General features: G+C 47.3%; 2 protein-coding genes across 4 annotated transcripts in view; both read left to right on the forward strand.

Annotated features, from left to right (window-relative positions):
* ULK2 (unc-51 like autophagy activating kinase 2) overlaps positions 1 to 5,757 on the forward strand; it is a 66,969-nt gene extending 61,212 nt beyond the window's left edge. The window contains exons 23-27 of the mRNA XM_082201715.1: positions 701 to 879; positions 1,197 to 1,315; positions 1,814 to 1,971; positions 3,308 to 3,443; positions 3,629 to 5,757. Coding sequence (XP_082057841.1) covers positions 701 to 879; positions 1,197 to 1,315; positions 1,814 to 1,971; positions 3,308 to 3,443; positions 3,629 to 3,696 — 660 coding nt within the window. The 3' untranslated portion in view covers positions 3,697 to 5,757. The remainder of the gene's footprint in view (positions 1 to 700; positions 880 to 1,196; positions 1,316 to 1,813; positions 1,972 to 3,307; positions 3,444 to 3,628) is intronic.
* A 4,904-nt stretch (positions 5,758 to 10,661) lies between these two features.
* The window catches only part of ALDH3A2 (aldehyde dehydrogenase 3 family member A2), a 36,273-nt gene continuing 19,051 nt past the window's right edge, over positions 10,662 to 27,883 (forward strand). Inside the window, exons 1-5 of one of the 3 annotated variants that reach the window (XM_082201845.1) lie at positions 10,662 to 10,815; positions 17,128 to 17,305; positions 19,235 to 19,466; positions 20,208 to 20,293; positions 22,338 to 22,546. In XM_082201845.1, the coding sequence (XP_082057971.1) occupies positions 17,144 to 17,305; positions 19,235 to 19,466; positions 20,208 to 20,293; positions 22,338 to 22,546 (689 nt within the window). In that variant the 5' untranslated portion in view covers positions 10,662 to 10,815; positions 17,128 to 17,143. Of the gene's footprint in view, positions 10,816 to 15,899; positions 16,013 to 17,127; positions 17,306 to 19,234; positions 19,467 to 20,207; positions 20,294 to 22,337; positions 22,547 to 27,883 lie in introns of those variants that run through there. The other 2 variants (XM_082201844.1, XM_082201846.1) reach the window with 2 other exon arrangements.

Genomic DNA, 27,883 nt, shown 5'->3' on the forward strand with positions numbered 1-27,883 from the left:
GCATATTTTATGTTGTTGTTCTTTTATTGATCACCTATGCAAGTGTCTCAGTGTGATGTAAAATAAAGAAATGGAGAGGGGAAGAAATATTTGAAAACACACACACACGAGAGAGAGAATACCAAGTAGACGCTCCTGGTAGAGTCCCCTTTCATCCCACTGGAGAAGCCCATTGGAGCAAAAATGCATTGAAAGTGCAGGCAGTGGGCACCTCTTGCATCATGACAGAGTTGCTTTTCCGAATATTGACAGATAAAATTCATTTATGCTTTTGAAGGAGATTGTAACAGTGATGACCCCTAAGGGCAGGGGGAGCCTGTGGCCCTCTAGACTTTGTTGGACTACATCTCCCATCAGCCCCAGCCAGCATGACCAGTGGCCAGGGATGGAGGGCTGTAGATTCCCCATGCCTGGTGTGCGTTTGTGTGTTTTGTAACACTTCTCCCCAATACTTAACTATTGTCAGACAAGATCCAAAGCTTACAACCCTTGCCATTAAATGCCTTCTAATTGGGGGCGGGAATGTTTTCAGCACCCACCTTAAAACTTTGGAAAGGGAGAGGGACCTTGCCAGATCTTCCCAGGGGGAGAATTCCGTATAGCTGTGGGTGGCACTCTAGGGAAGGGGCTGTTTGGTGGTGGTGGCCTGCTAACTCCTTGATGCTAAGAGGGCTCTCTCTTGCTTCTTCCCTCCTGGCAGAGGGAGCACACAGACACCCTGCGCCACCTGAACTTGATGCTGGCCTTCACGGAGTGTGTCCTGGACCTGACCGCTGTCCGAAGCGGGAACCCTGAGCTCTGCTCCTCGGCGGTGTCTGTCTATCAGATCCAGGAGAGTGTGGTGGTGGATCAGATCAGCCAGCTGAGCAAAGACTGGGGGTAGGTACCCACCCACACTGCGAAGCTGGTCTTTGTTGAGATGCCCAGCGTCAGGGTGCCCAAGTCCTTATACCATCAGGAAGGCATTTCCATGTTGCCAATGAGCAATGTGGGTTTTTTGGGGTGGTAGTCCTTCTGAGGCTGAGCTGTGCAAGGCTATCTCTTCACGCCCCGCATGTGGCAATGGGCTAGTGCCTGAGCTGCTATTCTCTCCCTTGCTTTTTAATTCTTGCTGTGGACACCCCCCCCAAAAAAAAGGGATTGGGAAAGTGGCAGCTCCTCTCCTAACAAAAGGCACCCGTTTCTTTCTTCTCCAGGCAAGTTGAGCAGCTGGTCCTGTACATGAAAGCTGCCCAGTTGCTGGCGTCCTCCTTGCACCTAGCCAAAGCGCAGATCAAGTCGGCGAAGCTGAACCTCTCCACCGCAGTGAAGCAAGGTGTGTGGGGCTGCCCCCTGGGCACGGAGCCCAGGCCCTTGGTCCATCTAGCTCAGTGGGGTCTGCAATCAACCGGCAGCAGACCCACCACGCCCTGCCTGGAGATACTGCAAGGGACAGAACCTGGGACTTCTCACAGGTCAAGTACCTGCTGCCTTTCATGCAGAAAGTCCCAGCTTCCGTCCCCAGTGGCATCTACGGCTAGGAAACCACCCTTGCCTGAAACTCTGGAGAGCCGGTGCCAGTCAGAGTGGGCAGTTCTGAGCTCGATGGACCAGTGGTCTGGCTCGGTAGAAGGCAACCTGCTAGGACTCAGAGATGGCAGTGGAAGCTTCCCAGACCCAGTGGACAGGCCCAGGAGCTTGTCAAGGTCTGTAGGGCATCAGGGGCTTTGAATGGGTGGCAGCAAGGCCAAGGTAGCAGCAGACGCCCTTCCGGCTGTGAGAGGAGCAGGCCAGTGCCCCCCTCCCTGTTTCACAGCTGCTTTCTTCCCTGCAGTGGTAAAAAACCTGAACGAGAGGTACAAGTTCTGCATTGCCATGTGCAAGAAGCTGACGGGAAAGCTGAACCGGTTCTTTTCGGACAAGCAGAGGTTCGTCGACGAAATCAACAGCGTCACGGCCGAGAAGCTCATCTACAGCTGTGCTGTGGAAATGGTAAAGGGGGTCGGTGGGGAGAAGGCTATGCAGCGGTGGTGGGCGGAGCCAGAGGCAAAAGGGGGTGGAGCAGTGAACACATGTCACCTTTGTCCAGGAGGCTGGTTTCTGCATTTGCTGTCTCTCTCACACCCTTCTATCCTCCACCCAGGCCAGTGAGAGGCATGATCAGACACTTTCCAGCCTTGTAAAAGCACTGAAGGGGGATGCAAAGCAGGGCTGGGGCAAAAGGGCAGGTCCAGATAAAGAGTATCTTTGAGGGCTGCATTTGGCCCCTGTATCTGATCCCCTTGTGGGTAAAAGATAAGGAGGACTTTCAAGAGAAGGGCTTTTTTGTGGGTGGGTGGGGGTCCTGTCTGTGTCTGCCCCATAGAGCTCCAGGGCTCAGCCTCCTTATCCACAGGCAAATCTCTCACCAACTATCATGGGAAACGGGATTCTGAATAAGTGAGCTTCTGGCACTCACTGAGAATCTTGCCACAGTCATGTTCAAAAGCCACGTGTGGGCTCCCTCCTTGGCTTTGCCTTTCTGGGGAACATAAAAGCAGTGAGGGGCCCTTGCATTTCCATTGAAAGAGGCACGCAAACAAATTAGGTGGCACTCTCGGGATTAATTAAACTGGGCTTTCTTTTTTCCATTCGTTAACGTCTTCTTTGTATGTCTCAGAAGTTAACCCAAGGTGCCATTTCTACATGTTGTCTGGCTAATATTTCGTCAGACTTAAACAGTCATTAGTTTTAATTCCCTGGGGTGTCGCACACAGTCCCCGTTGTGGGAGACAGGGAAGCTTTTCTGGTAATGGTACCCTGGGTAACATGGTTGGAGGCTCAGGGAGAGACTCCCTGGTGGTCTTGGGCAAAATAGAAAGGTTCCGGGGTTTCCAAAAGATGTGCAGGAGCTTCAAACAAAGAGGAGGAGCGTTCACTCATTGGAAAATAAAAATCCACACAAGTTTTCCCACTGTTCCAGTTCTTCCTTTTAAAAAGATTGAGGGAAATATTAAAAGCTCTTTCCCCTCACCCAGATTTTTTTCTTGGAGGTTAACATTTCTAATGTTTTTACTTTCTGCCAATGATGTCAGGCGTGTGCCCCCTCCCCAATTGTATCATCTCAGCAGCTACTGTGAGATAGGCTAAGCTGAGAGATTGGGAAAGGGGCACAAAATTGCCCTTGGCAGAAGAGGGATTAGAACCCAGGTCCTCAGTCACGTCCTTTACTACTCGACAGATGGCAGTCTCTGCGTTGGGTGGAGGTTGCCTTCCGTGCAGGTCACTGCTTTGAGTGCTCCCTTTTTCTTAGCCCCTGGGCTTGATCGGTCTCTTCATCCCATCTCAGGTGCAGGCAGCCGCCCTGGACGAGATGTTTCAGCAGACAGAAGACATTGCATACCGATACCACAAAGCGGCTCTGTTGCTGGAAGGCCTGGCAAAGATCATACAAGACCCGGTTGATATAGAAAACATTAACAAATGTAAGTCACTTTGGCGGTGTGGGGTGTCCCCCTCGCAGTGTGGCTCCTTTCCGAGAATCTGGGGCAAGCCATGTTGCTCTGAGCCTCGGCAACCCAAAGAACCCCCTGTTAAGGTTTCAATACAAGTGCTTTTTGCAGGCTCACCTGTGTCCACCTCTTTTTAACACGTTCTCCTTTGCTTTCAGATAAAGCGAGTATTGAACGCAGGCTCTCGGCTCTTTGCTGCAGCGCAGTGGCTGTTTATGAGCAGTAGGCGAGTCGCCCGGGACCACTTGGCAGATTGTTCTGCTACAGCCAAATCACCCCCTTTGCCCCTGTCGCAACAGGAGGGCAGGTTTTTACATTTCTGTGGGTTTTCTACCAAAGAGAAAGGAGAAATGTGGTTGATTTGCAGAGGGGAAGAAACCCTGAACTATCTCGGAGGAGACTTGCCTTATGACTTAAATCTTGTGCACCCCACCCCATCTTTCACTGAGCAGTCAAAAGGCTCGTCTTTCCATTCCCAGCAGAACCTTGCCACAAAGCCTCGGTTGGGGACAGCAAATTGGCGTATTATTATGATTTCTTACGAAAGGATGGAGCAGAGAATGGAACTTCCGTCTTTGGGCAAGGTCCAGAATCGCAGGCAGGGAGCAGCGGGGCTGGAAGAGTTTTCTTTTTGGAACAAGACCCTGGGAGGAAGCTGAGAACAGTGTTAACTGCAAACCTGTGTCTTGTGGAGCTTTTGAGGCTGTTGCTGGATTTGGACCTCAGCTCGTGTTTTGTAAATAGCACTTCTTCAAGCCCATCAAGCATAAGAAGAAACAGCACCTTTTGGGAAAAGACGAGGAGAAATGATGGACCTGGGTGAGGGTGGGGTCTTCTTTTTTTATTTTACTTTTGAGGGAGATCCATTTGGAATCCCTGAAACCAGTTTGAGCAGTTATCGTGGATATAAAAGCTTGATGGTTTTTGTCTTCTTCCTGAATATCCTGGCCCAAAATACTTTATATTGCACTAATTTACTAAAAAAAAGAAAAACTATACTCTTTGGGGGGGGCTTTATTTTATTTTTTTAAGCAGAAAAGGCACAACAAACTTGCTGGAGCAGGTTAGAGGAAACCATTCGATTTCACTGTATGCTTTTCGGGGGGGGGGGAAACCACCGCCCATTCCGAAATCATCCAGAGAAGAAAAGAAAAAACGCTTTCTGAAATTTCAAATGTAGCGTCTTAGGAGACTTTCAGGCAAAGCTGTACATAACCTGTCTTCAGGAGGACTTTTTCCTTTTTTTATATACCCGTTTGTCTAATACTTGAGTAACTTGGCCACAACTCCGGAGCATTTCGGTGGCGTTGCGAAGCCCCCACTGGCTTGCTGTTCTTCCCCACTTCCCCCTCGCATTTATACAAGTTTGGTTGCTTAGTTCTGTTGTAGCATGTGGAACTTGTGTGTTACTGCCTGTATTTATCGGTAGGTATCCCCTTAATCCTGTCCCGTCCCCCCTTTCATATCAGAAGAGGCGTGCTGCCGTTTCAGTCTGTTCCTTTAAAACTGCATAAAGGGTTCTCGGACACACGCAGTGTTAGGACTCCGCGTGTTGTGGTGGCATGGACTTTCCTCCCCTTACAGTAGCAGAAGAGCATTAAAAATTCAGGGTGGTTTCTGAGTGGCTTTTGAGGACACTTCGACACTTCCTACGGCTGCTTCCCCCCCATTTTCAGACATGCCTCCGGGTGGCTTTTGTGAATTTGTTATCTAGGCAACTTAGTTTCTCTGGAAATGACCCCTCTTCATTTTGAGAGTTGGCTTGTTGTTGTTTTTTTAAAAAATAATAAGAAAATGATCATCACTTGGACACTTGAACACACCCCATTCTTCAGAACGAAATCATTTGGAACCTTATTTTTGTACTAGCCAGGCCTTCTCGGCAGGGAGGGCGTTGACATTCAGACACCATCTGTTTCCATGAACTGATGACCGTGTATATGTGTGTGTATGGGTGGGTCTCCTTTCCCCCCTGCCCTTGTTTTTATTTTCTTTGCTTTGACAACGTAATGTACTGTTTACCTTATTTATCTGTATGAGAAATTCCAGCAGTTAATTTGAAAGTTTTTTTTTCTTTTTAATTTATACAACATTTGTATTTTTAGGTCTTTAATACTGTGTTTCTACTACCTCTTCTTTGTAACTGCATGCATTTATTCCTGACTCCCCGTAGCGTAATAACTGAAAAACAAAAACAAAATCCTGTTGCATAATTTTTATTATGGCCTGTATAAATGTATATTAAGGTTAAAAACAAAACAAAAAAATAAACTGATACTCAGAAGTGTTTTTATGGTACAGCTTGACACTTTAAAGATTTTGCAGTCACCAGCATAACGAACCCAGTGCAGTGCTGTCAAGAACATAGGGTGGTGGTCATGTTTTACTCAAGAGTAGACCCACTGGAATTAAGAAACTTAAAAGATGTTCTGTTTCGCCAGCCCCATTTGATGGCTGAAGTTCTGTCCCTGGCACCCCTGAAATTAGTAGTTTGAGAACAAATTATTGTTCTTTAGAACAATAGTTTTCTTAGAAGTTATTACCGTTACTATTTATTGAATTTACATCCTCCCTTCCCAGGGAGGTGAACAGAGAAACAATTTAAAAGCAAAGTGAAAACAATTAAAGCATTCTAAAAGTGATGACTGTTAAAACCATTATTCCGTTCAGTTAACATGGGGGTGGTATTGCAATCATATTAGTTCAGGTGTGTTTGCTGCCCTGGGCTTCTTGGAGGAAAGTGCAGAGTATACATCCAGTAAGTAACAGGACAGAGTTGGACCCATTGATTCCAGTGGGTCTCCTCTTTAGTAAAACTTAGCTGTATACCACCCATAGGAAGGTGCTTTGCACAGAATCAGACCATCTAGCTTGATACTGCTTACCCTGGCTGGCAGCAGCGCTCTAGGATTTCAGGCAGTGCATCTCTCCCCACCCTAGTGAACCTGGAACCTTCTGCATGCGAAGTAATTCACTTTGCCACTAGGCCACAGCTCTTCCCTGTGGGAGGAAGGAGCAAAGGCACTGGAGATTCCAGTAAACTGCAGTTCCAGGAATATGTCTGCAGATGTGAATCCCATTGTGGACGGGTGAGTAGTCAGTCAGAACTATTGCTTATGGAGCGGAAGGTGCTCAGTTGCAGATGATGATGATGATGATTTACTGGTCCTTCACCCTAAGGTCCCGGAGCAGGTTGCAACATTAAAAGAGATCCAGCACAGAGGGCCTTCTGGCGGTTTCCTCACTGTGAGAAGTGAGGTTACAGGGAACCAGACAGAGGGCCTTCTTGGTAGTGGCACCCGCCCTGTGGAATGCCCTCCCACCAGATGTCAAGGCAATAAACAACTATTTTACTTCTAAAAGACACCTGAAGGCAGCCCCGTTTAGGGAAGTTTTTAATGTCTGATGCTGTATTGTTTCTGATATTTGGTTGGAAGCCGCCCAGAGTGGCTGGGGAGACCCAGTCAGATGGGCAGGGTATAAATAATACATCATCATTATTATTATTATTATTATTTAAAAAACACACTGTTAAGAACTTTAAAACAAGGAATTAAGGTGAGGGTCCTGAGAATGTACATCTCGGCTGTCGGAAGCCCGCATTTACACCATGCAGGACACGCCACAAGGATCACCTTCTCCGAGGGCACCCCCCTCGGGTCAATGTTAACACCCAGAAGGGTCCATGTAAGGAAGGAGGCAGTCTTTTGGGTATTTGGGTCTTCTAATGCTTTAAGAACTGGCAAACAACGTCACTGTTTTAAATTGAATTACTTGAGATCTGAAGGGAACCCCAGCAAGGAGACTGGCGGCTGCTGCAGCAGCAGCCCTGCATAGAGTGAACTGCAATAACGCAACCTGCAAATTGGCAGAGCTTCGGAGTTCAGTGGCCAGGCCATCTACTGTTGACTCCTGGAAGCCACCCCCAAGCTGCAATCTTGCTCCTACCAGGGGAGTGCAATCCTGCCCAGGGCAGGTTGCTTCCCTACCTCCCAGATTTTGAGTTGAGGCAGGGTGGTAATTTATTTTTTGGAGGGGGGTGGTAGCTCAGAGAACAATTGCTTTAATTGCAGAGGGGTCCCACGTTCATTTCTTGACTTCTCCAGTTTTAAAAGGATCAGGGAAGAAAACAAAGGGAAGATCCTGCAAGGTGTGCTACTCTTCTGTTGCATCAAGAGCAGTTGGTCAGATTACAGCGAGCCATCCGTCATGGATGCTTCAGTTGAGATCCCAGCTTTGTTTGGGGGTCGGACTAGACAGCCCTCGGGGTCTCTTCCAGTTCTATATTCAAGGTGACTTCCCTGCCTGAGACCAGATGACAGTTAAGGCAGATAAGTGGTGGGATATGTGGAATTAAGTAGCCTGGGCCTGACTTCGTACAAAAAATACTCCCCTGAGGCTGCATCTCCCTTGTGATATGAACAAACCTTGGCATCCTGCAAAGGGTGCCATGCACCAGCACACCTCTCCAGTGAGGTGGGGCCTTTGCAATATGCCTGTTGTTTTCTTGGTGCACTGAGTGTTAATGGAAATCCGTGCTCCGCAAGGTGGCGCCAGCAAGCACCGTCCTTTTGCTCCCTTGTTCCCTCTTATAGCTGGGCAAGCAAAATCGATGCCTGCCGTCTCGAGGGTTGGCGGCGACGAGCCTTTTATGTGCCAATGCCACCTCTTGAGGCAGTAGCATAAGAACACAAGAATGTGGCCCATTTAGCTTGAGCGCAGCAGCAGCAACAACACTTGCAGATTCTGGCATTCCTCAGAGGCATACTTTCTCTGGCGTGGCAGTGAGGTTGTGGAAGCGCCACAGCTCATGGGTGGACTGTTGCTTTGCATGCAGAAGGTCCAAGATTTGATCTCCAGTCAGGGCTTCTTGCCTGACCCCTGGAGAGCCGCTGCTGGTCGGTGTAGCTGACACTGTGCTAGACAGAACAATGAACTGACTCTGTGTTAAGACAGCTTTCTAACCAAATCACCCCTTTGTTCCCAACCATGAGGACTAAAAGTTTGTATTTTTAGAGGACGAGGTGTAGGTCAGTGATAAAGGGCAGCTCCCTGTGCATACATGATGGTTGCTTTCGGGTCTGTAATCTTGTCCGTGGAAGATTGTCCATTTAGGAGATCTGACCTTTGAGCTTGAGAAAGGATCTCTACTCTTAATGTATTAAGAGCACTATCTGAATACCCAGCAGAGTTGGCAGTCCTGTCTGTGGGATTGTTTGGCTGGAAACTTAGAAGCACTTGCTGAAGGGCAGAAAGAAGGAGTTGGTTTTGAAATTACACCTGTGTGGGAAATGATTCTGGCTGAAGATGAAACCCAACGCCTTAAAGGCACCTCCTGCCCAAGGGTGGGTGGGGAGCATTTCTCAATATTTGCTAGACCTGACTGGGAGAGTTGGTTTGCTTTACTGAAATCCCTCTGTACCTTAAGCCGGAATCAAATATAAGTGGCAAAGGGATTTCATTGCAGCAGAGTCCTTTTAACTCTACTCACCCTCCTTTGATCGGGTAAGAGCCAGAAGAGTATTGGGAATATTTGGCTTCAAAGTGCAGAGATAAGTTGCAGCTCAAGTTTGGCCAGAGGCCACTCACCCACAGGACAAGGACTCCTTTCCGCCTGGCAAAAGCTCCACTGGTAAGGCTGGTGTGGAGCAGGGCTAACCGCAGCCTAGGGAAAGCACCAAGGGCCAGGCAAAGGAGTCTGAAGGCCACATGAGAATTAAGGTGGGTAAAGGTAAAGGGACCCCCTGACCATTAGGTCCAGTCGCGGACAACTCTGGGGTTGCATGCTCATTTCGCTCTATAGACCGAGGAGCCGGCGTACAGCTTCCGGGTCATGTGGCCAGCATGACTAAGCCGCTTCTGGCAAACCAGAGCAGCGCATGGAAACGCCGTTTGCCTTCCCGCCAGAGCGGTACCTATTTATCTACTTGCATTTCGACGTGCTTTCGAACTGCTAGGTGGGCAGGAGCAGGGACCGAGCAACGGGAGCTCACCCCGTCGCGGGGATTTGAACCGCCAACCTCCTGATCGGCAAGTTCTAGGCTCTGGTTTAACCCACAGCGCCACCCACATCCCTATTATTAGGGTGGCTTACCAGTCGCTTATTCAACACTTTACAGTAACAAACAATATGAAACAGAGCTTTGTCTGAAGGGATGGGGCAGATTCACAGCCATGAGTACGGATAATACAGAGAACCCGAAAACCTTGTTTCAAGGTGCCAGGGGCATGTGGATTCGAATTCCTTTTACTCCGACTGAGCAAGCAACACTCACTTTAAGGAATCGGGCAAAGTCTGCTTCGGCCTTGCGATTTTTGTACATTAAACAGTACTAAATGACTCAGAGCATCTGTTTGGCATGCAGAAGGCCCCAGGTTTGATCCCCGGCATCTCCAGGGGAAAGACTCCCTGTCCGAAACCCTTGATTGCTGCTGCTGCTGCCAGCCAGTGTAGGCAATACTGGCCTAGATGGAGCAGTGGTCTGACTCAGTAAAAAGCTTCCTAACTCAGGCTGTGACCTTTATGTCATTGCAGAGGGGGGAAGACTCCAGCACAGACCAAGTGGGAAATGGATAATGGGACCGGTCTGGTGTAGTGGTTAGAGTGCCAAACTAGGCCCCGGGGTACCTAGGCCCTCTCGCCTCCTGTTGTTTTCCAACAACTTGTACTCAGAAGAATTGCTGTGTCTGTTTCTGGAGGAAGAACATACCCGTCATGACTAGTATCCGCTGAAAGATAAGTCTTTCTCCTCCACCAATCGGTCTAATTCTCTCTTAAAGCTGCGTCTTGTGGCAGTGAGTTCCACAGTTGAACTGTGTGAAGAATTTCTTTCTTTCTCTGCCCTGAATCTCCCAACATTCAGCTTCTTTGGGTCCCACGCATTCTAGCGTTACCAGAGAGGAAGAAGAAACTTAATCCGCTTCCTCCAAGACTGGACATAAATTTTTTAACTCCCTATCATGTCACCTCTCTTTGAGGTGTGAGGATTCGGCTGCCCCCTTAACTTTAGGACAAACTTTTCAGCCAGGAAACCCCCAAAGCAGGTGGCAGGCAGGAATGTGCTTCTTCTGAATGCCAGAATTGACAACCGCTGTACCCATTTCCCCCATGACTGTGGGGAGAAAAACGAGTTGCCCTCGTTCTGTTTTTCTTTTTCCCCATGCATGCTGTTTTAATGAGAATACGGTACAGATGTCAGTCCTGGGCTCGCATCCAAATTTCCTGCAGTGGGAGGGCTGAGGCTTTTCTTCCTAGGCTGGTGTCAGGGGTGGAGGAACTACGTCTGTTTTCTACGGACTGGTACAGAACCCAGCCGAGCCCTTAAAAGTAGCTCTTGCGTGAAAGGTAACCATCTCTCTCTGCAAATGTTAAAATTAAGGGTTTGTTTGCCTGGATAAAGCAGGGAAAGCGTTGCTGTTTGTGTGGTTTGTGGGTCGTTTTGCAAGTGCGAGGAAGTGTGATTTAAGGAGGAATCTCGTCAGATTTATTTTTCTTTCAGTGGTTGCCTGGGTGGGAAATTCTTTCCACTTAGCAAAGCTGGGTTTCGGGTTTGGTTTTGTATTTATTTTTTTTTTAAATCAAAATATAAAGGGAGGGTGGATCTGAGAGGGGAACCTTGGGTCGGAAGAGATTTCTGTTGACTTTGTTTTTGTTTAGAAGGCCAAAACTCAGAGCCAAGAAAAAGGGAGAGAGTTGCTATGTGAAGAAACAAGGGTGTTTCTTATGCCAAGATTGGGCCTTCCAGAAATGGCTGGGTCGGCAGAGCAGCTACTTTGCATGCAAAAGGTCCTGGGTTCAATCAAGTCAGGGTGGGCATGTGCCCCTGCCTGAAACCCTGGGCAGCTGCTGCCAGTCAGTGTGGGCAATATGGAGCTAGATGGACCAATGATCCGGCTCAGTTTAAGTCAGCTTCCTGTGTTCCTGTTTAATTCAACCATGAGGACTGGAACCTTGTTTTATTTGTAGAGGAAGGGCTGCAACGCAGTGGTTGAGCACCTGCCCTGCCCAGGTTCAGTCCCTGGCGTCTCCAGCTTGGACTATGGATGCCCCCTTCTCTGAAATCCTGGAGAGCTGTTGCCAGTCAGTTCAGGCAGTACTGAGCTGCAATGGTCTCTATCCATTCTTTCCCAGAACTTGAAGCAAACACCCCACTGCCTTCGCTGGAAATGTGCTCCTGCACTGGGATTGAGCCCCAATGTACCCAGTTGCAGTTACTCCTGAGTAAACAGGCCCAGGAGTGTGCTATTAAGCTGTTGGGGGGAAAGAAGGCTGCGTAGCTGGGGGAGCGGGGAGGGGCAGATGCCCCCCTCTAAATAAATATAAATACATAGCAAAAGGTGGTTCTGCTCCCCCAACAAAAATCCTGGCTACGCCCACGGTAAGCGGCAATATTTACTCCTGAGTAGGCATCCCAGGGACGTGGGTGGCGCTGTGGGTTAAACCACAGAGCCTAGGACTTGCCAATCAGAAGATCAGCAGTTCGAATCCCCGTGACGGGGTGAGCTCCCGTTGCTCGGTCCCTGCTCCTGCCAACCTAGCAGTTTGAAAGCATGTCAAAGTGCTAGTAGATAAATAGGTACTGCTCTGGCGGGAAGGTAAACGGTGTTTCTGTGTGCTGCTCTGGTTCGCCAGAAGCGGCTTAGTCATGCTGGCCACATGACCTGGAAGCGAGATGAGCACCGCAACCCCAGAGTCGGCCACGACTGGACCTAATGGTCAGGGGTCCCTTTACCTTTACCTTTAGGCATCTCTAGGCTTGCAAAGTTCAGCTGCTACCTTTTGCCCCTATAAATAGGGAATCAATCAGGTCATCTGAGCACTGTATCATCTTTTTTGCTGCATTCTCAGGATCTGAACTGGTGCTGTTTCTGGAGTGGAGGGTTTACACCCCAGATCTTGCCAGACCCATCATTCCTAAATTGGGGGGGGGGGCTCTGGGTGGAAGCTGGAGTCTTAAGAGCATCTGGAGGGCCATTGCTGTACCCCCAGCAGCAAAATGGCTGATAACTTTGTTGAGGAACAGAGGTTTGCCTTCCTCCTGTGTGGCTTGGCTCGCTTACGTGTGGCTTGGCTCGCTTACGTGAGATGCTCGTATATCCCTGCAGCCAACAGCACCTTTTGAGCATAGTATTTTGGTTGCTTTCTGTGGACCAGCGTAGTGAGTGGGTGACGTTGTATATTTTGCTGTTTCTTCCCTGCAGCTTTTCAGAGGTTTATCTGTGAAGCTACATGGATGTTTGCATTTCTTAAAATGGCTTTAAAAAGGAAATTGAGAATATTGTCCTGGGGTACTGAAAATTGCCACAAATTCCGAAGCGCTTGAAAGAGTAAAAGTGTGGGTCTGTCAGGCTGCTGCTCCCCGCCCAATAAAGCGGCAGTACAGCTGGGGAATGATTAGTGAAGGATCGGGCCCGCATGGCTTCCCCAGACAGGCTGGTCTCCCCCAGAAGGAAGGCAATACATTGAGCCACAAAGCTGCATAGAAGGCCCTTTGAGAGCTTCCACTAATACGAGAAATTCAAAGTGTTAATGATGTGATGATCCAGTGCATGTTTTTTTCCTTTCTGGATACCAAAATTGGCACCAGCCCAGGAGTGTGAAGTTGCAGCAGTCAAAGCAGGCGCCATTCCAGGCTGTGTTATCAAGGAAATAATACGAGCAAAGGTTAGCGAGTCTAATCAGATGGCCGATACTCTTCTTAGCGTTCCCAATCCGCCAACCACATTATCTGGCTGTTTGTTACCTTTGACCATGGATATTTGGCACATTGGTCATCCATTACTTGGGGTGATTTTCTTTTTAATTTGGTGGGTGCGGCGCATAAAGTATTGATTGCATATACAGGGGTAAGTTGCTTACACGTGAGGAGATGTACAAAAAGGGTGTGAAACAGTGTACAGTGGTACCTTGGGTTACATATGCTTCAGGTTACATACGCTTCAGGTTACAGACTCTGCTAACCCAGAAATAGTGCTTCAGGTTAAGAACTTTGTTTCAGGATGAGAACAGGAATCGTGCTCTGGCGGTGCGGCAGCAGCAGGAGGCCCCATTAGCTAAAGTGGTGCTTCAGGTTAAGAACAGTTTCAGGCTAAGTACGGACCTCGGGAACGAATTAAGTACTTAACCCGAGGTACCACTGTAGTCAGGAAAACCTGCTTCCTTAGATTACTATCCGCTGATTCGGATGATTATTCTGCATTAAGAATGCGTTTGTGCAGGGAAAACTCAGCCTTGGCCACAAGCACCTTGTTCTTGCTGCCGAAGCAGACATTTAGCCCTGACAACGCAGACGTGCTTTTTCCCCTGTGAGAACGTGACTTGATTTTTACGCACTGGTAAAGCAAAGGCGAGGGGGTGCTTCTCTCGAAGCCTGCGTAATTTACAGGCCCGCGAAGTCAACTTTTGTTCGAGTAAAAACTGCCCTGAACATCCGCAACACAGGCCACAGTTCAACAGGTGTGGCTTCTCCTGTGATAGGAATTTTGAGGTCTTAAGACATATGGTAATGTTCATAAGTGTACCAACCGAGCGCGTACATAGATCAGCACAGGAAGACCAACCTGGAACCATTTTGATTCCTAAACTGAGCAAATGTTTTCCCTGGGGGGGGGGGGTTGTCAGGGAGCCTTCCGAGCGCAATTCAAAGTGTTGGTGCTGACCTTTAAAGCCCTAAACGGCCTCGGTCCTGTATACCTGAAGGAGCGTCTCCATCCCCATCGTTCAGCCCGGACACTGAGATCCAGCGCTGAGGGCCTTCTGGCGGTTCCCTCATTGCGAGAAGTGAGGTTACAGGGAACCAGGCAGAGGGCCTTCTCGGTAGTGGCGCCCGCCCTGTGGAACGCCCTCCCAGCAGATATCAAAGCAATAAACAACTATTTTACTTTTAAAAGTCATCTGAAGGCAGCCCTCTTTAGGGAAGTTTTTAACGTTTGAAGCTGTAATGTTTTTAATATTCAGTTGGAAGCCGCCCAGAGTGGCTGGGAAAACCCAGCCAGACGGGCGGGGTATAAATAATAAATTATTATTGTTATTATTATTATTATTATTATTATTATTATTATTATTATTATTATTCCCATTGTCTCAGGAATTGATTAATCAGCATCTTAATGGGCGTCAGACTATCAGGAAAGGCAATCAGGAAAGGTAATCAGATAACCTGGCAAACAGGAAAAAGAACATTCAAATTTCTGTTTTAGACCGCCTTTTCTGTGATGTATGTATGATATTTCTGAGGGTGGTCTTGATCTACAGGGTGGCAATTTCAAAAGTCTATATAAAGCCTTGAGCGCCATTGTTCTGGGTCCCTCCTCCTTTCCTGCATGTTGCAACAGATCAATAAAGATCAGGCTTACTAGCTGCTTTGCTTCTCAATATTATCTGCTTGGCCTCTGTTATTTTCTCCTACTAATAGGGAACCTATGTAAGGACTCTATGTGGGCTCTTGGATACCCCAAAAGGGAAAAAGGGCAATTTTTGTTTACAACACTCCCCACACAGCCATTTTTGCAGGTGAAAAACCAAGCCTGGTGGACTTTGCCCTGTCTACTCAGGCATAAGGTGCACCCTCATAAAGATATGCATTTGAACCCTATACATTTTCCTGTTGCTTATATTCTCTTTTTTTGGAGGGGGTGTTGTTCAGGGTTCCCTCTGGGCTCTCTTCTCTTAAAACTGACACCCAATCTCTGCTCACTTAGTTTTAACAGCCCTCAAAACTGGGTAAAACTTTGCCTGACATGGAATAGTTGGAAAGCTTAACCAGGTGGATATCTACCTGTCTGGTTGCTGTTAGAAGCCCAGGAGCAAAGTGGGAGAAGGCGTAACTTTTACCTTTCATCTACGCAGGGAAGGTATATTTGATTGCAATCGTAACCCCACACTTACCTGGGAGTTATTCCCCCGCCCCGTTTAATTAAATAGGATTTACCCCCGAGTAGACATAGCTAGGTTTGCGCTGGCTTTTTTGCGGGGCGGGTGTGATTTGCCTCCTGACAAGAGGGACGCAGTTCAACCCGATCCTATGTCGCTTTACTGGGGAGTAAAAATCCCCCTCTGTTCAATGGGGCTTACTCCCAAGTAAATTCGTTTTTAGGATTCATATTGGACACGCTTACTTGGGCGTAAACTCCATTGAACACGGGGGAGATTTACTTCTGAGCAAACCTCACTAGGTTTGCGTTGCACGTAATTTCACCGTGCCTTTAATAAACTGTAGCATTCTTAATAATAATTCGACATTACTAATTAGTAAATCCTAATTGATAAATGCCAGTTGGTTGAGCTTTTGTGGATTTTGCATTTATTTTAAATGTACTGTATGAGCTGCGGGGGGCGGGGGCTGCTTCCGTGAGGTTTTTTTGCGGAGAAGTGGAAAATCAACATTGGGAATCAACAGACGCACATGCTGGGGGCGGGGCTTGTCCGGGACCGGAAGTGGGTCGAGGTCGCCCTCAGGACCGGAAGGCGGAAGTCCGCGCCTGGAAGGGTTGGGAAAGATGTCAAGTCTGGGGAGCCGCGTCCAGACGGACACGGGAGGGGGGTAAGGGAGATGCGTGTATTGGGGGGGGGGCTTGCAGTGGATGTGCGTTTAAGCAGCTGCAGGACAGGCAGGAATTCACCAGGGACAGCTTTCCCTAGTTTGCAGCACATTAAAGCACCCAAACAATCCAGAATAAAAAAAATAAAAATTCAAGCTTCAAGGGGAATTTTTCAGCTCCTCCAAGTGAGCTTTTGGTTTCCCCCATATTTGTTTGCCTACTTAGTTTATAGAGCTGCCCCATAAGAGGAGGACTCCAGGAAGGCAGTGTGGTGGTATGCTAAGAAAAGTTAGGAAATTTGATTATGACCAGAATATTGTTATATGGAATAATGATATTGGAAACTGCTACATTTAATTACAAGGAAATTCAGTTGGAAGAAATTGGAGGAAGTCAAGTAATATGTTTATGAAGTTGGATTTTAATTAATTAACTAAGTCTTATTGCATGTGGTGGTATATGTAAGGTTTGAAATACTTTATTTCTTTTTCTTTTTATTTTATTATTGTTTTTTTTGTTATGTTAAAGTTATGTTTTTCTATGAAATTAAAAAACATTATTGGAAGGGGGGGAAGGAAGGCAGTGTGGTGTAGTGGTTGGAATGCCAGACTAGGACCTGGGAGATCAGTGTTCGAATCCCCCACTCAGTCAGGAAGCTCTTTTGTGGGACCTTGGAGTCAGTCGCAGCCTCTTCACCGGCCTCACAGGGTTGTCGTGGGGATTAACTGAGGAGGGGGCGTGAATCACAGACTCCTGGGAGAAAAAGATGGGAGTTTAATGCAACTAATAAGCCCTCCTGCTGACTTGTGTCTTGTGAAATGTTTCTGGGTCATTCTGACATTCTAAACCCACAGGTTTGCTGGGAAACCGGTTTGGGCCAGCAGGTGACTGGAGGGGGAGGGCGTGCCGCCTGGATTCAGTTTATTAAGGAGTGGGTGTGACAGAAACCACATGTGCCTCGTAAACCCAGGAGCAAAGCTCCTGACCCCGAGCCAGTGGAGAGCCTGCCCTTTCCCCTTTTGCTCTCCGGTTAGGCTCTCCGAAGTGTGTGTCAGGTTGAGCAGTCAAGGGACCTCCTCTGCGTCGGCAGATCCAAACCTTTCTGTCTCCTCTGCAGGTGCCTCACAGCAGCCATGGAGAAAATCAAGCTAGCCGTGGATCGGGCCCGGGCGGCTTTCAACACAGGGAAGACTCGTCCCTTGGAGTTCAGAATCCAGCAGCTGTTGGCCCTCAAGAAGATGATAGAGGAGAAGGAAAAGGAAATCGCGGCAGCCCTCATGGCAGACCTCCACAAGGTCTGTTGCGCACTGGCCGTGTCTTCCTATAGCGCCCGTTGGGGATTCTGTAGCTGTGATTCCTGCATTTCAGGGGGTTGGGCTGGATGGCCTCTGGGAGTCCCAATTCTACCGTTCTATGAATTGTATGTGGGGTGGGGGGAAATCTGAGGCCAGGGCTCTCTGGCAACAGAGCCCTGGGGGGGGGAATGTTTGGGGACCCCCTTATTTTTATGATTGTACTTTTTATTGTAAGTTTTAAAACTGTTCTGTGTTCCAAGGTGTTGCTAACCTGCCCTAGCACCTTGGAGTGCAGGGCGGAGAATAAATTAAAATAATCATCATCATTAATGTTTCCACTTCTCTTTGAGGGCAGCCCTGCATGGGGCTCATTGCAGCAATCCAGTCTGGAAGTTGTCATTAGGGTGAAGGGCAGGTAATAAATTACAACAAGAATGAAAGAGGATATTGATGTTGCAGATACGAAATTGGGAACTGCTAAATATGTGTTATGATGAAATTCATATTGGAAGGTGTTGAGGAAGTCTTCTAGCAATGTAAATATACCAGGGTTTAAGAAGGGGGGGGGGGAATTCTACTTTTATCTTTTGTGTTTTTATTGTTGTTAAGTTTTTATGTTGCGTTCAATGTAATGTTTTTTTCTGTGTTTATGTTTGTGTATTATAAGAGAAAACCAATATTTTTTTTTGGGGGGGGGGAAATTATAACAAGAACAACCTCAAGATCGGGCTGCTGCAAGGCTCTCCACATAGGGCTGCCCTTGAAGACAAATTGGAAACTTCATCTGTTCCAAAATTACTATAATATTTGGGGATGCAGGGAGTATCATATCTCCTCCCAGTCTCAACTAAGGTCACCAGATGTCCCTGTTTCCCGGGGACAGTCCCCGGATTTACAAATCAGTGTCCATACAAAATCCATGGAGGCTGAAAATTGTCCCTGGATTCAGTGAAAAAAATCTGGTAACCTTAGGCTAAACAACCCTAACTTCCTCATCAGGCTTGGTTTCCAGACCCTCAATCTCCTTAGTCGCCCTCCTCTGCACACCTTCCAGCTTGTCAACATCCTTCCTAAATTGGGGTGCCCAGAACTGGACACAGTATTCCAGGTGTGGTCTGACCAAGGCAGAAGAGAGCGGTACCATTCCTTCCCTTGGTCTGGACACTAGACTTCAGTTGATGCAGTCAGGAATAGCATTAGCCTTTTTTGCTGCTGCATCACACAGTAGGCTCATGTTCAGGTTGTGGTCCACTAAAATCCCTAGACCATTTTTACATGCACTGCTGTGAAGCCAGGCGTCCCCCATCCCATGTTATTGACCCTCCCCTTTCTTCTTTGGGCTTGGTTACTGGCTAGTAGGGATGTGGGTGGCGCTGTGAGTTAAACCACAGAGCCTAGCACTTGCCGATCAGAAGGTCGGCGGTTTGAATCCCCACGACGGGGTGAGCTCCCGTTGCTCGGTCCCTGCTCCTGCCAACCTAGCAGTTCCAAAGCACGTCAAAGTGCTAGTGGATCAATAGGTACCACTCCGGAGGGAAGGTAAACGGCGTTTCCGTGGGCTGCTCTGGTTTGCCAGAAGCGGCTTAGTCCTGCTGGCCACATGACCCGGAAGCTGTACACCGGCTCCCTCGGCCAATAAAGCGAGATGAGCTCCACAACCCCAGAGTCGGCTACGACCTAATGGTCAGGGGTCCCTTTACCTTTACTGGCTAGTAAAAATAATAATAATAAGCAAATAATATAATAAATAATACTAATGGTCTCCTTTGGGAGGAAGGCTTGGGGTATAGATTTAAGAAATAAAACAATACGTGGCTTGGTTGCCGGTTTACTATTCCTATTCTTATTATTAATACGATGAAATTCACGAGATTATTGTGGTCGCTGATCCTTCTTAATACGTGCCACCTCTTCTTGGCTCCCGGACAGAACGAGTGCAACGCTTTTAGCTACGAGATTATGGGGGCTCTGGGGGAGATTGCTCTGATGGTGGACAAACTCCCTGAATGGGCTGCCCCTCAGTACGTGGAGAAGACCATTATGACGATGACGGACGAGACCTACATCCACCGTGAGCCGCTGGGCGTGGTCCTGGTCATCGGGGCATGGAATTACCCTTTCATCCTCATCATGCAGCCGCTTATTGGGGCCATCGCCGCAGGTAAGTGGGCGATTCTTCCGTCGGTGCGGCGCAGCGGGTAGAGAACCTTTCCAATCCCAGGCACGGGAGTAGGGGGAATGTTTCCAGTCCTCATGAGGACAGAGAGCTGTTTGGAGGCACGGAAACCACAGCGCTGGGAAAAGCTCGGTCCGAACGGGAGGCAGGAGAAGCCTTTGCAGGGATAAAGACTCGCTCATTTCAGTGGGGCCGACCCACGGGTAAGTGGGTTTACGATTGCGGCCGTCATTCTCTCTCCCGACTCCTGCGGTCCTGCCTCAGCTGTGCTCCTGCGGTGTTTGCAGCCCACAAGACTGCTTGTCCTGAAAACCTGGGTGGAGGTCTCCTTTTCTCAAGAGCCTGGCCTCTGGATCACGCCAAAGAACCACCTTCCCCTGGCCTCCTTGCTTAGGTAGGGATGTAGGGCAGCGGCAGAGCTCCTGTCTGTCCTGCAGAGGGTCCCAGGTTCCAGCTCCTGCATCACCAGTTGCAGCTGGGTACTGTCCTGTGTCTGAGAGCTGCTGCCGGCCCGTGTCGACAATACTGGGCTAGATAGGCCAGTGGTGTGGCTCGGTGTAAGGCAGCTTCCCATCCTGAGCTCAGCAGGCCCTCTGTCCTCCTTGTGTTCCCCAGCGGCTGGTATTCAAGGGCCTCTGATCTTTGGGGTATAACTAGCAGCCAACCGCTCCCCCTTTTCCTCTTCGTGCACTTTTGAACAAATATCCCCTTCCTTGAATCTTCCAGGGAACGCTGTCGTGCTTAAGCCGTCCGAGGTCAGCGAACACACGGCCAAGCTCTTTGAAGAAATCCTCCCTCAGTACCTGGACAAGGTAGGCCCCATCTCCCGGCTTGGCGTCAGATTTGTGATCCAGAAGCGCTTAATTTCTCCGCAGGTGGAACAGTGTGTGTTCTGTGTTTTGTTTTGTTAAGGGCTTAAAATCTGCATGTTGACCGTTGCAAATTCTTCGCCAGGGTAAAAGCGACGCCGCCATAACGCTCCATATCCTCCAGATGTTTTGCCGTACTACAACTCCCAGCCACCATTGGGACCGTGCCTGGTGGGAGTTGTAGTTCGGCAATATTTGGAGGGCGCCGGGTCGACAAAGGCTGCCACAGTCGGCGCCGGGAGACATTCCCACCTCTTCTCCAGCACAATTTAAATTGGCCCCATCAGAGAGCACTGAAGTCCAGCAAATAGTATAGTAATATTAGTTATTATGTATGTAATTATTACATACTCTTTCCCCAAAAGCATACTTCTGTTTTATTTACTTATTGTTATTATTTTGTTAACTTAAATGTCCTTCCTTTCCCCCCCCCCTTCCCCTCCTCTCTCTGGAAAAAGGAACTCAGTGTGTTGTCCCTAAAATGCAACATTGTGCAATATATTTATTCAACTTATTTCCCTGTTCTTCCTCCCAAAGGCAGCAAACATGCCAATAGCAGAATCCCGTTAAAACCTCTGAAAAACCATTTCGGTAACAACCTTTTTTTTATAAAGAAAGAAGAAGAAAAGGGAGGGTGGAGTTTAAAACTTCTAAAAGAAGCCTTTCCACACCCTCTATCACGTGTAAAACCATCTGCTCCGACTGATAGCAAAACAGTACATAAGATAGCAGCCTGTAGCAGCATTAGCAACATAAAACCAGGAAGAAACAATTAAATAGTGAAACGACAGTTTGAATAACAACCGTAGAGGGAATAGCGCCAAGATTAATGAGCCCCCAAACGCTCGCCTTGACAGCCTTTGTAAACAGCTGCCGTTTTAAGCCAGGGGTGGGGAGCCTAGGACTCAGGGGCCAAATCTGGCCCAGAGGCCTCTCTGTCTGGCCCCCGGGATCTTCCCAAAGTCATGCTTGGCCCCCTCGTTCCGGTCCTGGCTGGGATGTGCCCCTGGGCTGTGATAAAGCCTCTTGCTGTTTTGAAACCTCTGACCTGCACAGTTGCAACACAGCCTCCTGAACCAAAGAGGAGGATCTCTGCCGTTTCTCTGCTTTCCCTCTCTCTCCTGCCCAGCTCTTTTGGCGTGCGTCCCCTGGATTCTTGCCTGGGAGGGAATGAGACCCTTGGGCTGAGAAACAGTTTCCCAGCCCTGTTTTTAAACGGGTACTTAGGGCCGTGAAGCTGGAGGCAGGTGCACTTTGGCGTAGGTTGCTAAAAAGCTGCAACCGGTTTGACAATCCGGTTTGACTAGCCGATCTGGATGCGTCTTATGCTGAGGTCAGGCTTCAAAATCCAACAGTCTTGTATTTAATTTTGTCTTTTGTTTGTGCCTACCGTACTGAGCTCCAAAAGCAGTTCCAACATGCACTTGGCATTCTGCTTATTGCTGCTCTTGCTTGAACAACGTGAAATAAAAATTAACTGCCAATTAGCACATTTATTGCTGGTAGTTGGATATCAACGAAGCATCAGCAAACGAGAAAATTGCATATTCAGTTCTCCACATTTATCCAAGCGTTCGTTTGTTCTAAATGTGCACGAAGATTCATTAGCATTTGACTCTTAAATTCTTCCTCCTGTGCACATTTTGGTATGCAATTTGTCCGAATACCCCCATTTTTGCAAACCAGCTTTCCCAAATCTGACCCAGGTGTTTTGCATGTGATTGATATGCATTTCTCTGCACGCTTTGCCCCGGGCTGTGCATTTCCATGGACGACGCTCATTGCACAATCTGGCGTCTTGGGCTTCTGCTTCTGGAAATGAAAATCGTGTGTGCCTTTCAGTGCAAACGAAATCAAATCCCAACCTGGCACTGTCCCTAAATTCCAGCTAAAAGTGACATTAACTTTATTTCCCCACCCGCTCCCCTCGCTCTTACGGGAGACAAGCTGGTTCTAAGCCACGCTTCTGTTCTGCGTTCCCCGCCAGGAGCTGTTCCCGGTCGTCAACGGAGGCGTTCCGGAGACCACAGAGCTTCTGAAACAGCGGTTTGACCACATCCTCTACACAGGCAACAGCACAGTGGGGAAAATCGTCATGGAGGCTGCCGCCAAGCACCTGACGCCTGTCACTCTCGAGCTGGGAGGGAAGAGCCCTTGTTACATCGACAAAAACTGCGATATCGACATGGCGTGCAGGTGAGCTCTGCAACGGGTCGCTCTGTGCCCGAGCCAGTACTGCCATGGTTCTGCAGCTCAGGGTCCATTCACAGCCCACCTGCATTTGTTGTTGCTGTTTAGTCGTTTAGCTGTGTCCGACTCTTCATGACCCCCTGGACCAGAGCACGCCAGGCACTCCTGTCTTCCACTGACTCCCGCAGTTCGGTCAAACTCATGCTGGTAGCTTCAATAACACTGTCTCACCATCTCGTCCTCTGTCGTCCCCTTCTCCTTGTGCCCTCCATCTTTCCCAGCATCAGGGTCTTTTCCAGGGAGTCTTCTCTTCTCATGGGGTGGCCAAAGTATTGGAGTCTCAGCTTCAGGATCCGTCCTTCCAGTGAGCACTCAGGGCTGATTTCCTTAAGAATGGAGAGGTTTGATCTTCTTGCAGTCCATGGGACTCTCAAGAGTCTCCTCCAGCACCATAATTCAAAAACATTAATTCTTTGGCGATCAGCCTTCTTTATGGTCCAGCTCACACTTCCATACATCACTACTGGGAAAACCATAGCTTTAACTATATATTTTTTCAATTTTTTTATTAGTTTTCCAAATATATAACAAACAAAAAACATAAACAAACACTTATCCAAAATCTGATAGTTCCACTTTTGTTCACATTGTTAAATGACTTCCTCAGATCCCCCTAGCTGAGTTTCCATGTAGTCCATTGTAGCAGTTTTCCAAAATTATTTTCACATAAAATTTACTTGGGCAATTCACATCTTTCTTTCTTTTCATTTTAACTTTAACTTAGTGTTTTACCACATCACATATTGCAGTCCTAGGCCTCTTTGGTACTTGCAGGTAGTTCTATTTATGGTATCTTAACATATTTAGCTAAATAGTCTTTAAATTTCTTCCATTCCTCTTGATGTTCCTCCTCCCTCTGGTCATGGACTCTTCCGGTCAGGTCGACTAGCTCCCAAAAACCCATCATCTTCATCTGCCATTCCTCCACTGTCGGTACTTCTTGTAGTTTCCAATTTTTAGCCAGCAAAATTCTAGCTGCAGTTGTGGCATGCAAAAACAGTCTTACATATTTCTTGGGCAATTCCAGTATACTTTATTATTTCTAATTTGTTTATTACCCGGCCTCACCCCGACATCCCAGCGCAGGTTGCGGCATTAAAATGCTGTCGGCATCCCTCTGTCTTGAGAGACAGTGGAGTGTGCCTCCGGGGGTGAAGTCAAACCACTGCATTAGTCGTCGTCGTCTTCTTTGGCAATCACTCGTAGCTGAGTAAGATTGTCTTCCATAAACACGGTTTTAACAATGAGTCCGTAAGTGACTGTGGAGGCCAATTCTGGATCCACACGTCCTTCCACAGTGGGGACATTGGTTTCCGGGTGGGAGTTCATCACAATGAAGGTTTGCCAAAGGTGCCTTCCTCTTAGCACGTTTCTTCCTTGCGTCCTGAGTTCGAGTGCCTTCAAAGCCCATGACACCTTTTAATAATAATAATAATTTATTATTTGTACCCCATCCATCTGGCTGAGTCTCCACAGCCACTCTGGGCTGCTTCCAACAAAGATTAAAAATACATTAAAATGTCACACATTAAAAACTTCCCCGAACAGAGCTGCCTTCAGATGTCTTCTAAAAGTCAGATAGTTGTTTATTTCCTTGACATCTGGTGGGAGGGCATTCCACAGGGCAGGCGCCACCACCGAGAAGGCCCTCTGCCTGGTTCCCTGTAGCTTTGCTACTCGCAGTGAGGGAACCGCCAGAAGGCCCTCGGCGCTGGACCTCAGAGTCCAGGCAGAACGATGGGGGTGGAGACGCTCCTTCAAATATACAGGACTGAGGCCGTTTAGGGCTTGAAAGGTCAGCACCAACACTTTGAATTGTGCTCAGAAACGTACTGGGAGCCAATGTAGGTCTTTCAAGACTGGTGTGATGTGGTCTCGGTGGCCGCCCCCAGTCACCAGTCTAGCTTTGGCAAAGACTGTTCTCCAGCTGGAGCGCTCTCAGGCAAGCAGTGAAGTGATCTCTCTGGGGTGCAAGTCTGGGCAGTGGGTCTGGGGGTGCTGGGCTGCCCAGGTGACAAGACGCCCCCCTCGCCCTCGCTGATGTGATCCAAAGGAAAGCAGAGCAAGATGTTCGGCACCAGCTTGGCATCAGGAATTGCCAGAAGGCGACGTACAAGACGCCATCAAACCATCTTAGGGATTTGTGTGGGGTTTTCTCCTGAGCCTTTTCTTCTCCCAAAGAGATCCCACAAGGCACTGGATGTTTTCTTTTTAATGGGAAAAACACACCATGTAAAACAGCTTGCAACCATAAGATATATATTTTGTTTTATTTTCCAAAAAAAAATTATTAAATTTTCACAATTATAACACATACAACATTAACAAAAAAGAAAAAGAAAAACAGAAAAGCATACCAAAGAAAAAACAATACAATACAAAACCACAACAGTAATAATAAAAATGTAATCTTAATCCCATATCCAATTTTGTTTACATTGTAGATTGACTTCCTCAAGTCCCTTTCTTCTGAATTTCCTTGTGTCTGCATGTAACAGCTTTCGAATATCATTTTAAAACAAAAATATTTCCAACTTTTGTCCATCTTATTAAATTCTCTTACTGTTCTAAATCCCATTTATTTAATTAAATCAGAATTTAATCCTAGGCCTATTTGGTGCTTTCAAGTAACTTCTAATTTTGTATATTACAGTATTTATTCAAATAGTCCTTAAATTTCTTCGCAACCATAAGCTATAAGGTGGGTCTTAAAATCAGGCAACTCAGGCGTCAAAATAGCAGATTAAAGAGGAGCGTCTTCAGTGTTTTCTGAAAGCTGTATAATGAAGGTGCCGGATAGACCTCTGTGGAGTGGGTGTTCCACAGCTTAGGGGCCGCTGCAAAGAAGTCCCTCTCCCACTGAGCCGCCACCCATCAAGGCTCTGCGGGTGGAGGAACGACCCAAGATCTCAGGGTCTTAGTGGACCACAAGCTGAGTCCACTGTGTGATGCAGCAGCAAAAAATGCTAATGCTATTCTAGGCTGCATCAACAGAAGTCTAGTGTCCACATCTAGGGCAGTAAATGTTATTGCTCTCTTCTGCCTTGGTCACACCACACCTGGAGTCCTGTGTCCAAATCTAGGGCATCCCAATTTAAGAAGGCTAATGACAAGGTGGATCTTCCAATAGCCAAAGCAGAGCTTTCCAAGTTTCATGCTTTGACACACTTTATAGACGCACATCATTTCGCCACATAGTAATTCAGTTTTACTAGCGAGCCGGAGATTAATCTAATCCCTCTCCATCCCCGGGTGGAGCGCAGGGAACAAGTACATGGCCCGCCTACACACTGCAGCCAACACACTAATGTGTTTGGAAAGCTTTGATCTCAAAGCTTGTCACATGGAAAGTGGCTTGGGTTTGTTTTCTCCTGCCGTGGAAGGCAGGATTTGGACCAATGGATTGAAATTACAAGAAAGGGTCCGACTAAACATCTGGAAGAACTTTCTGACTGCAAGGGCTGTTCGACAGTGGAATGGTTTCCCTCAGGAAGTTGTGGACTCCCCTTCCTTGGAGGTTTTTATGGAGATAATAATAATATTATATATTATAATATATATAATTATTATAATATATATAATTATTATACCTTGGGTTACATACGCTTCAGGTTACATACGCTTCAGGTTACAGTCTCCACTGACCCAAAAATAGTACCTCGGGTTAAGAACTTTGCTTCAGGATGAGAACAGAAATCGTGCTCCGGCGGCACGGCAGCAGCAGCTAAACTTTAGCTGCAGCAGCAGCTAAAGCAGAAGCTAAACTTTAGCATTAGCTAAAGTGGTGCGTCAGGTTAAGAACAGTTTCAGGTTAAGAACGGACCTCCAGAATGAATTAAGTACTTAACCTGAGGTACCACTGTAATATAATAATAATAATAATAAAAATTTTATTTATATCCCACCCTCCCCAGCCAAACCCGGGCTCAGAGCGGCTAACAACTGTAAAAATAACACAGTTTACATAAAATCATAATCAATTAATTGGAATATTGTACATTCTAAAATCAGTTCATTAGAAAATCAGTTCAAATCAAATTAATGGCAACCATTGGGCTAGAGTTCTGTGAGGATTACCAAAGGAGGGGGTCATTTTTTAAAACATTTTTTTTACCATAGTCACCGTCCTTTAAAATCACAACATCACCTATAGTGTTGCTCAAACTGAGCCTCAACTCCCCCCCCCCCCTTTACTTGGCTTTCATCAATATTCACTTACAACTTAGCATTTCTATATCAATCTACTTACCTTCTTTCATGCTTATAAAATTTACCTTATTAATTGCAAAGAGATTCCAGAAATTAGCATTACAAAATTTTTTAACTCAAACCTGGCAAGCGTTTTCAAATGTTTACAATGTTCTCTCGTATATTGTATGAGTTTACTCCAGTCCTTTTCAAACAGCTCATTGCGTTGGTTTCGTATCTTCCCCATCAGCTTCGCCAGTTCTGCATATTCCATCATTTTAGTCTGCCATTCTTCCAATGTTGGGAGTTCCTGCTGCTTCCATTTCTGGGCTAAAAGTATCTTTGCGGCTGTGGTAGCATACATAAATAAATTTATATCTTTTTTGGCAAATTCTTCTCCAATTATACCCAACAAAAACGCCTCTGGTTTTTTAATAAGGGTATTTTTAAAAACATTTTTCAGTTCATTATATATCATATCCCAGTAGGCTTTAACCTTAGTACAAGTCCACCACATATGGAAGAAACTCCCCTCCTTTTCCTTACATTTCCATCTAGAGAGCCTTCTCTGCTCATCTCTGCACCCAAGAGGGCCTGTAGAGAATGAGCTGGCCTTTCAGATATTTGGGGCCTGAGTTGATTTTAGCCAGAATCCTCCCAAGCAAGGGAATGATGTGAGAGATCCCCACTGGATCCCCCACCAATCACAGCCTGCCCTCTATCGGCTTTCCTTCCTGACTGCCTGCCTCCTTGCTTCCAACCAGCCCCTGGGGTGCCGTGCTTATCAGCATCTTCCTCCTCCTTCACCCCTTGTAGACCTCAGCAGGGAGAAGGCACCAAAACTAGAATCAGTTGGCTTTGCTCTGGCGCCACCTGCTGTTGGGCTCCGGGCCTTTTGCCCTATGAGTGATGAAACAGCTATCTTCTCTTTGCTCATGGGATCTGAGAAATTGCCCTTCGTTCTAAGCCTTGAATCCGGCTCAGTCGAAAATTCCATGTGTGGTTACGCCACAATGATGGGTGTTAACAGCGTTATGACATAGGCTGCCTCTTTCCCTGAATCTTGGTTTACTTCTAACCTGTTTGGATGTATTT

The sequence above is a fragment of the Podarcis vaucheri genome (genome assembly GCF_965113315.1).
Source record: "Podarcis vaucheri genome assembly, chromosome: 15".
Classification (NCBI taxonomy): domain Eukaryota; kingdom Metazoa; phylum Chordata; class Lepidosauria; order Squamata; family Lacertidae; genus Podarcis; species Podarcis vaucheri.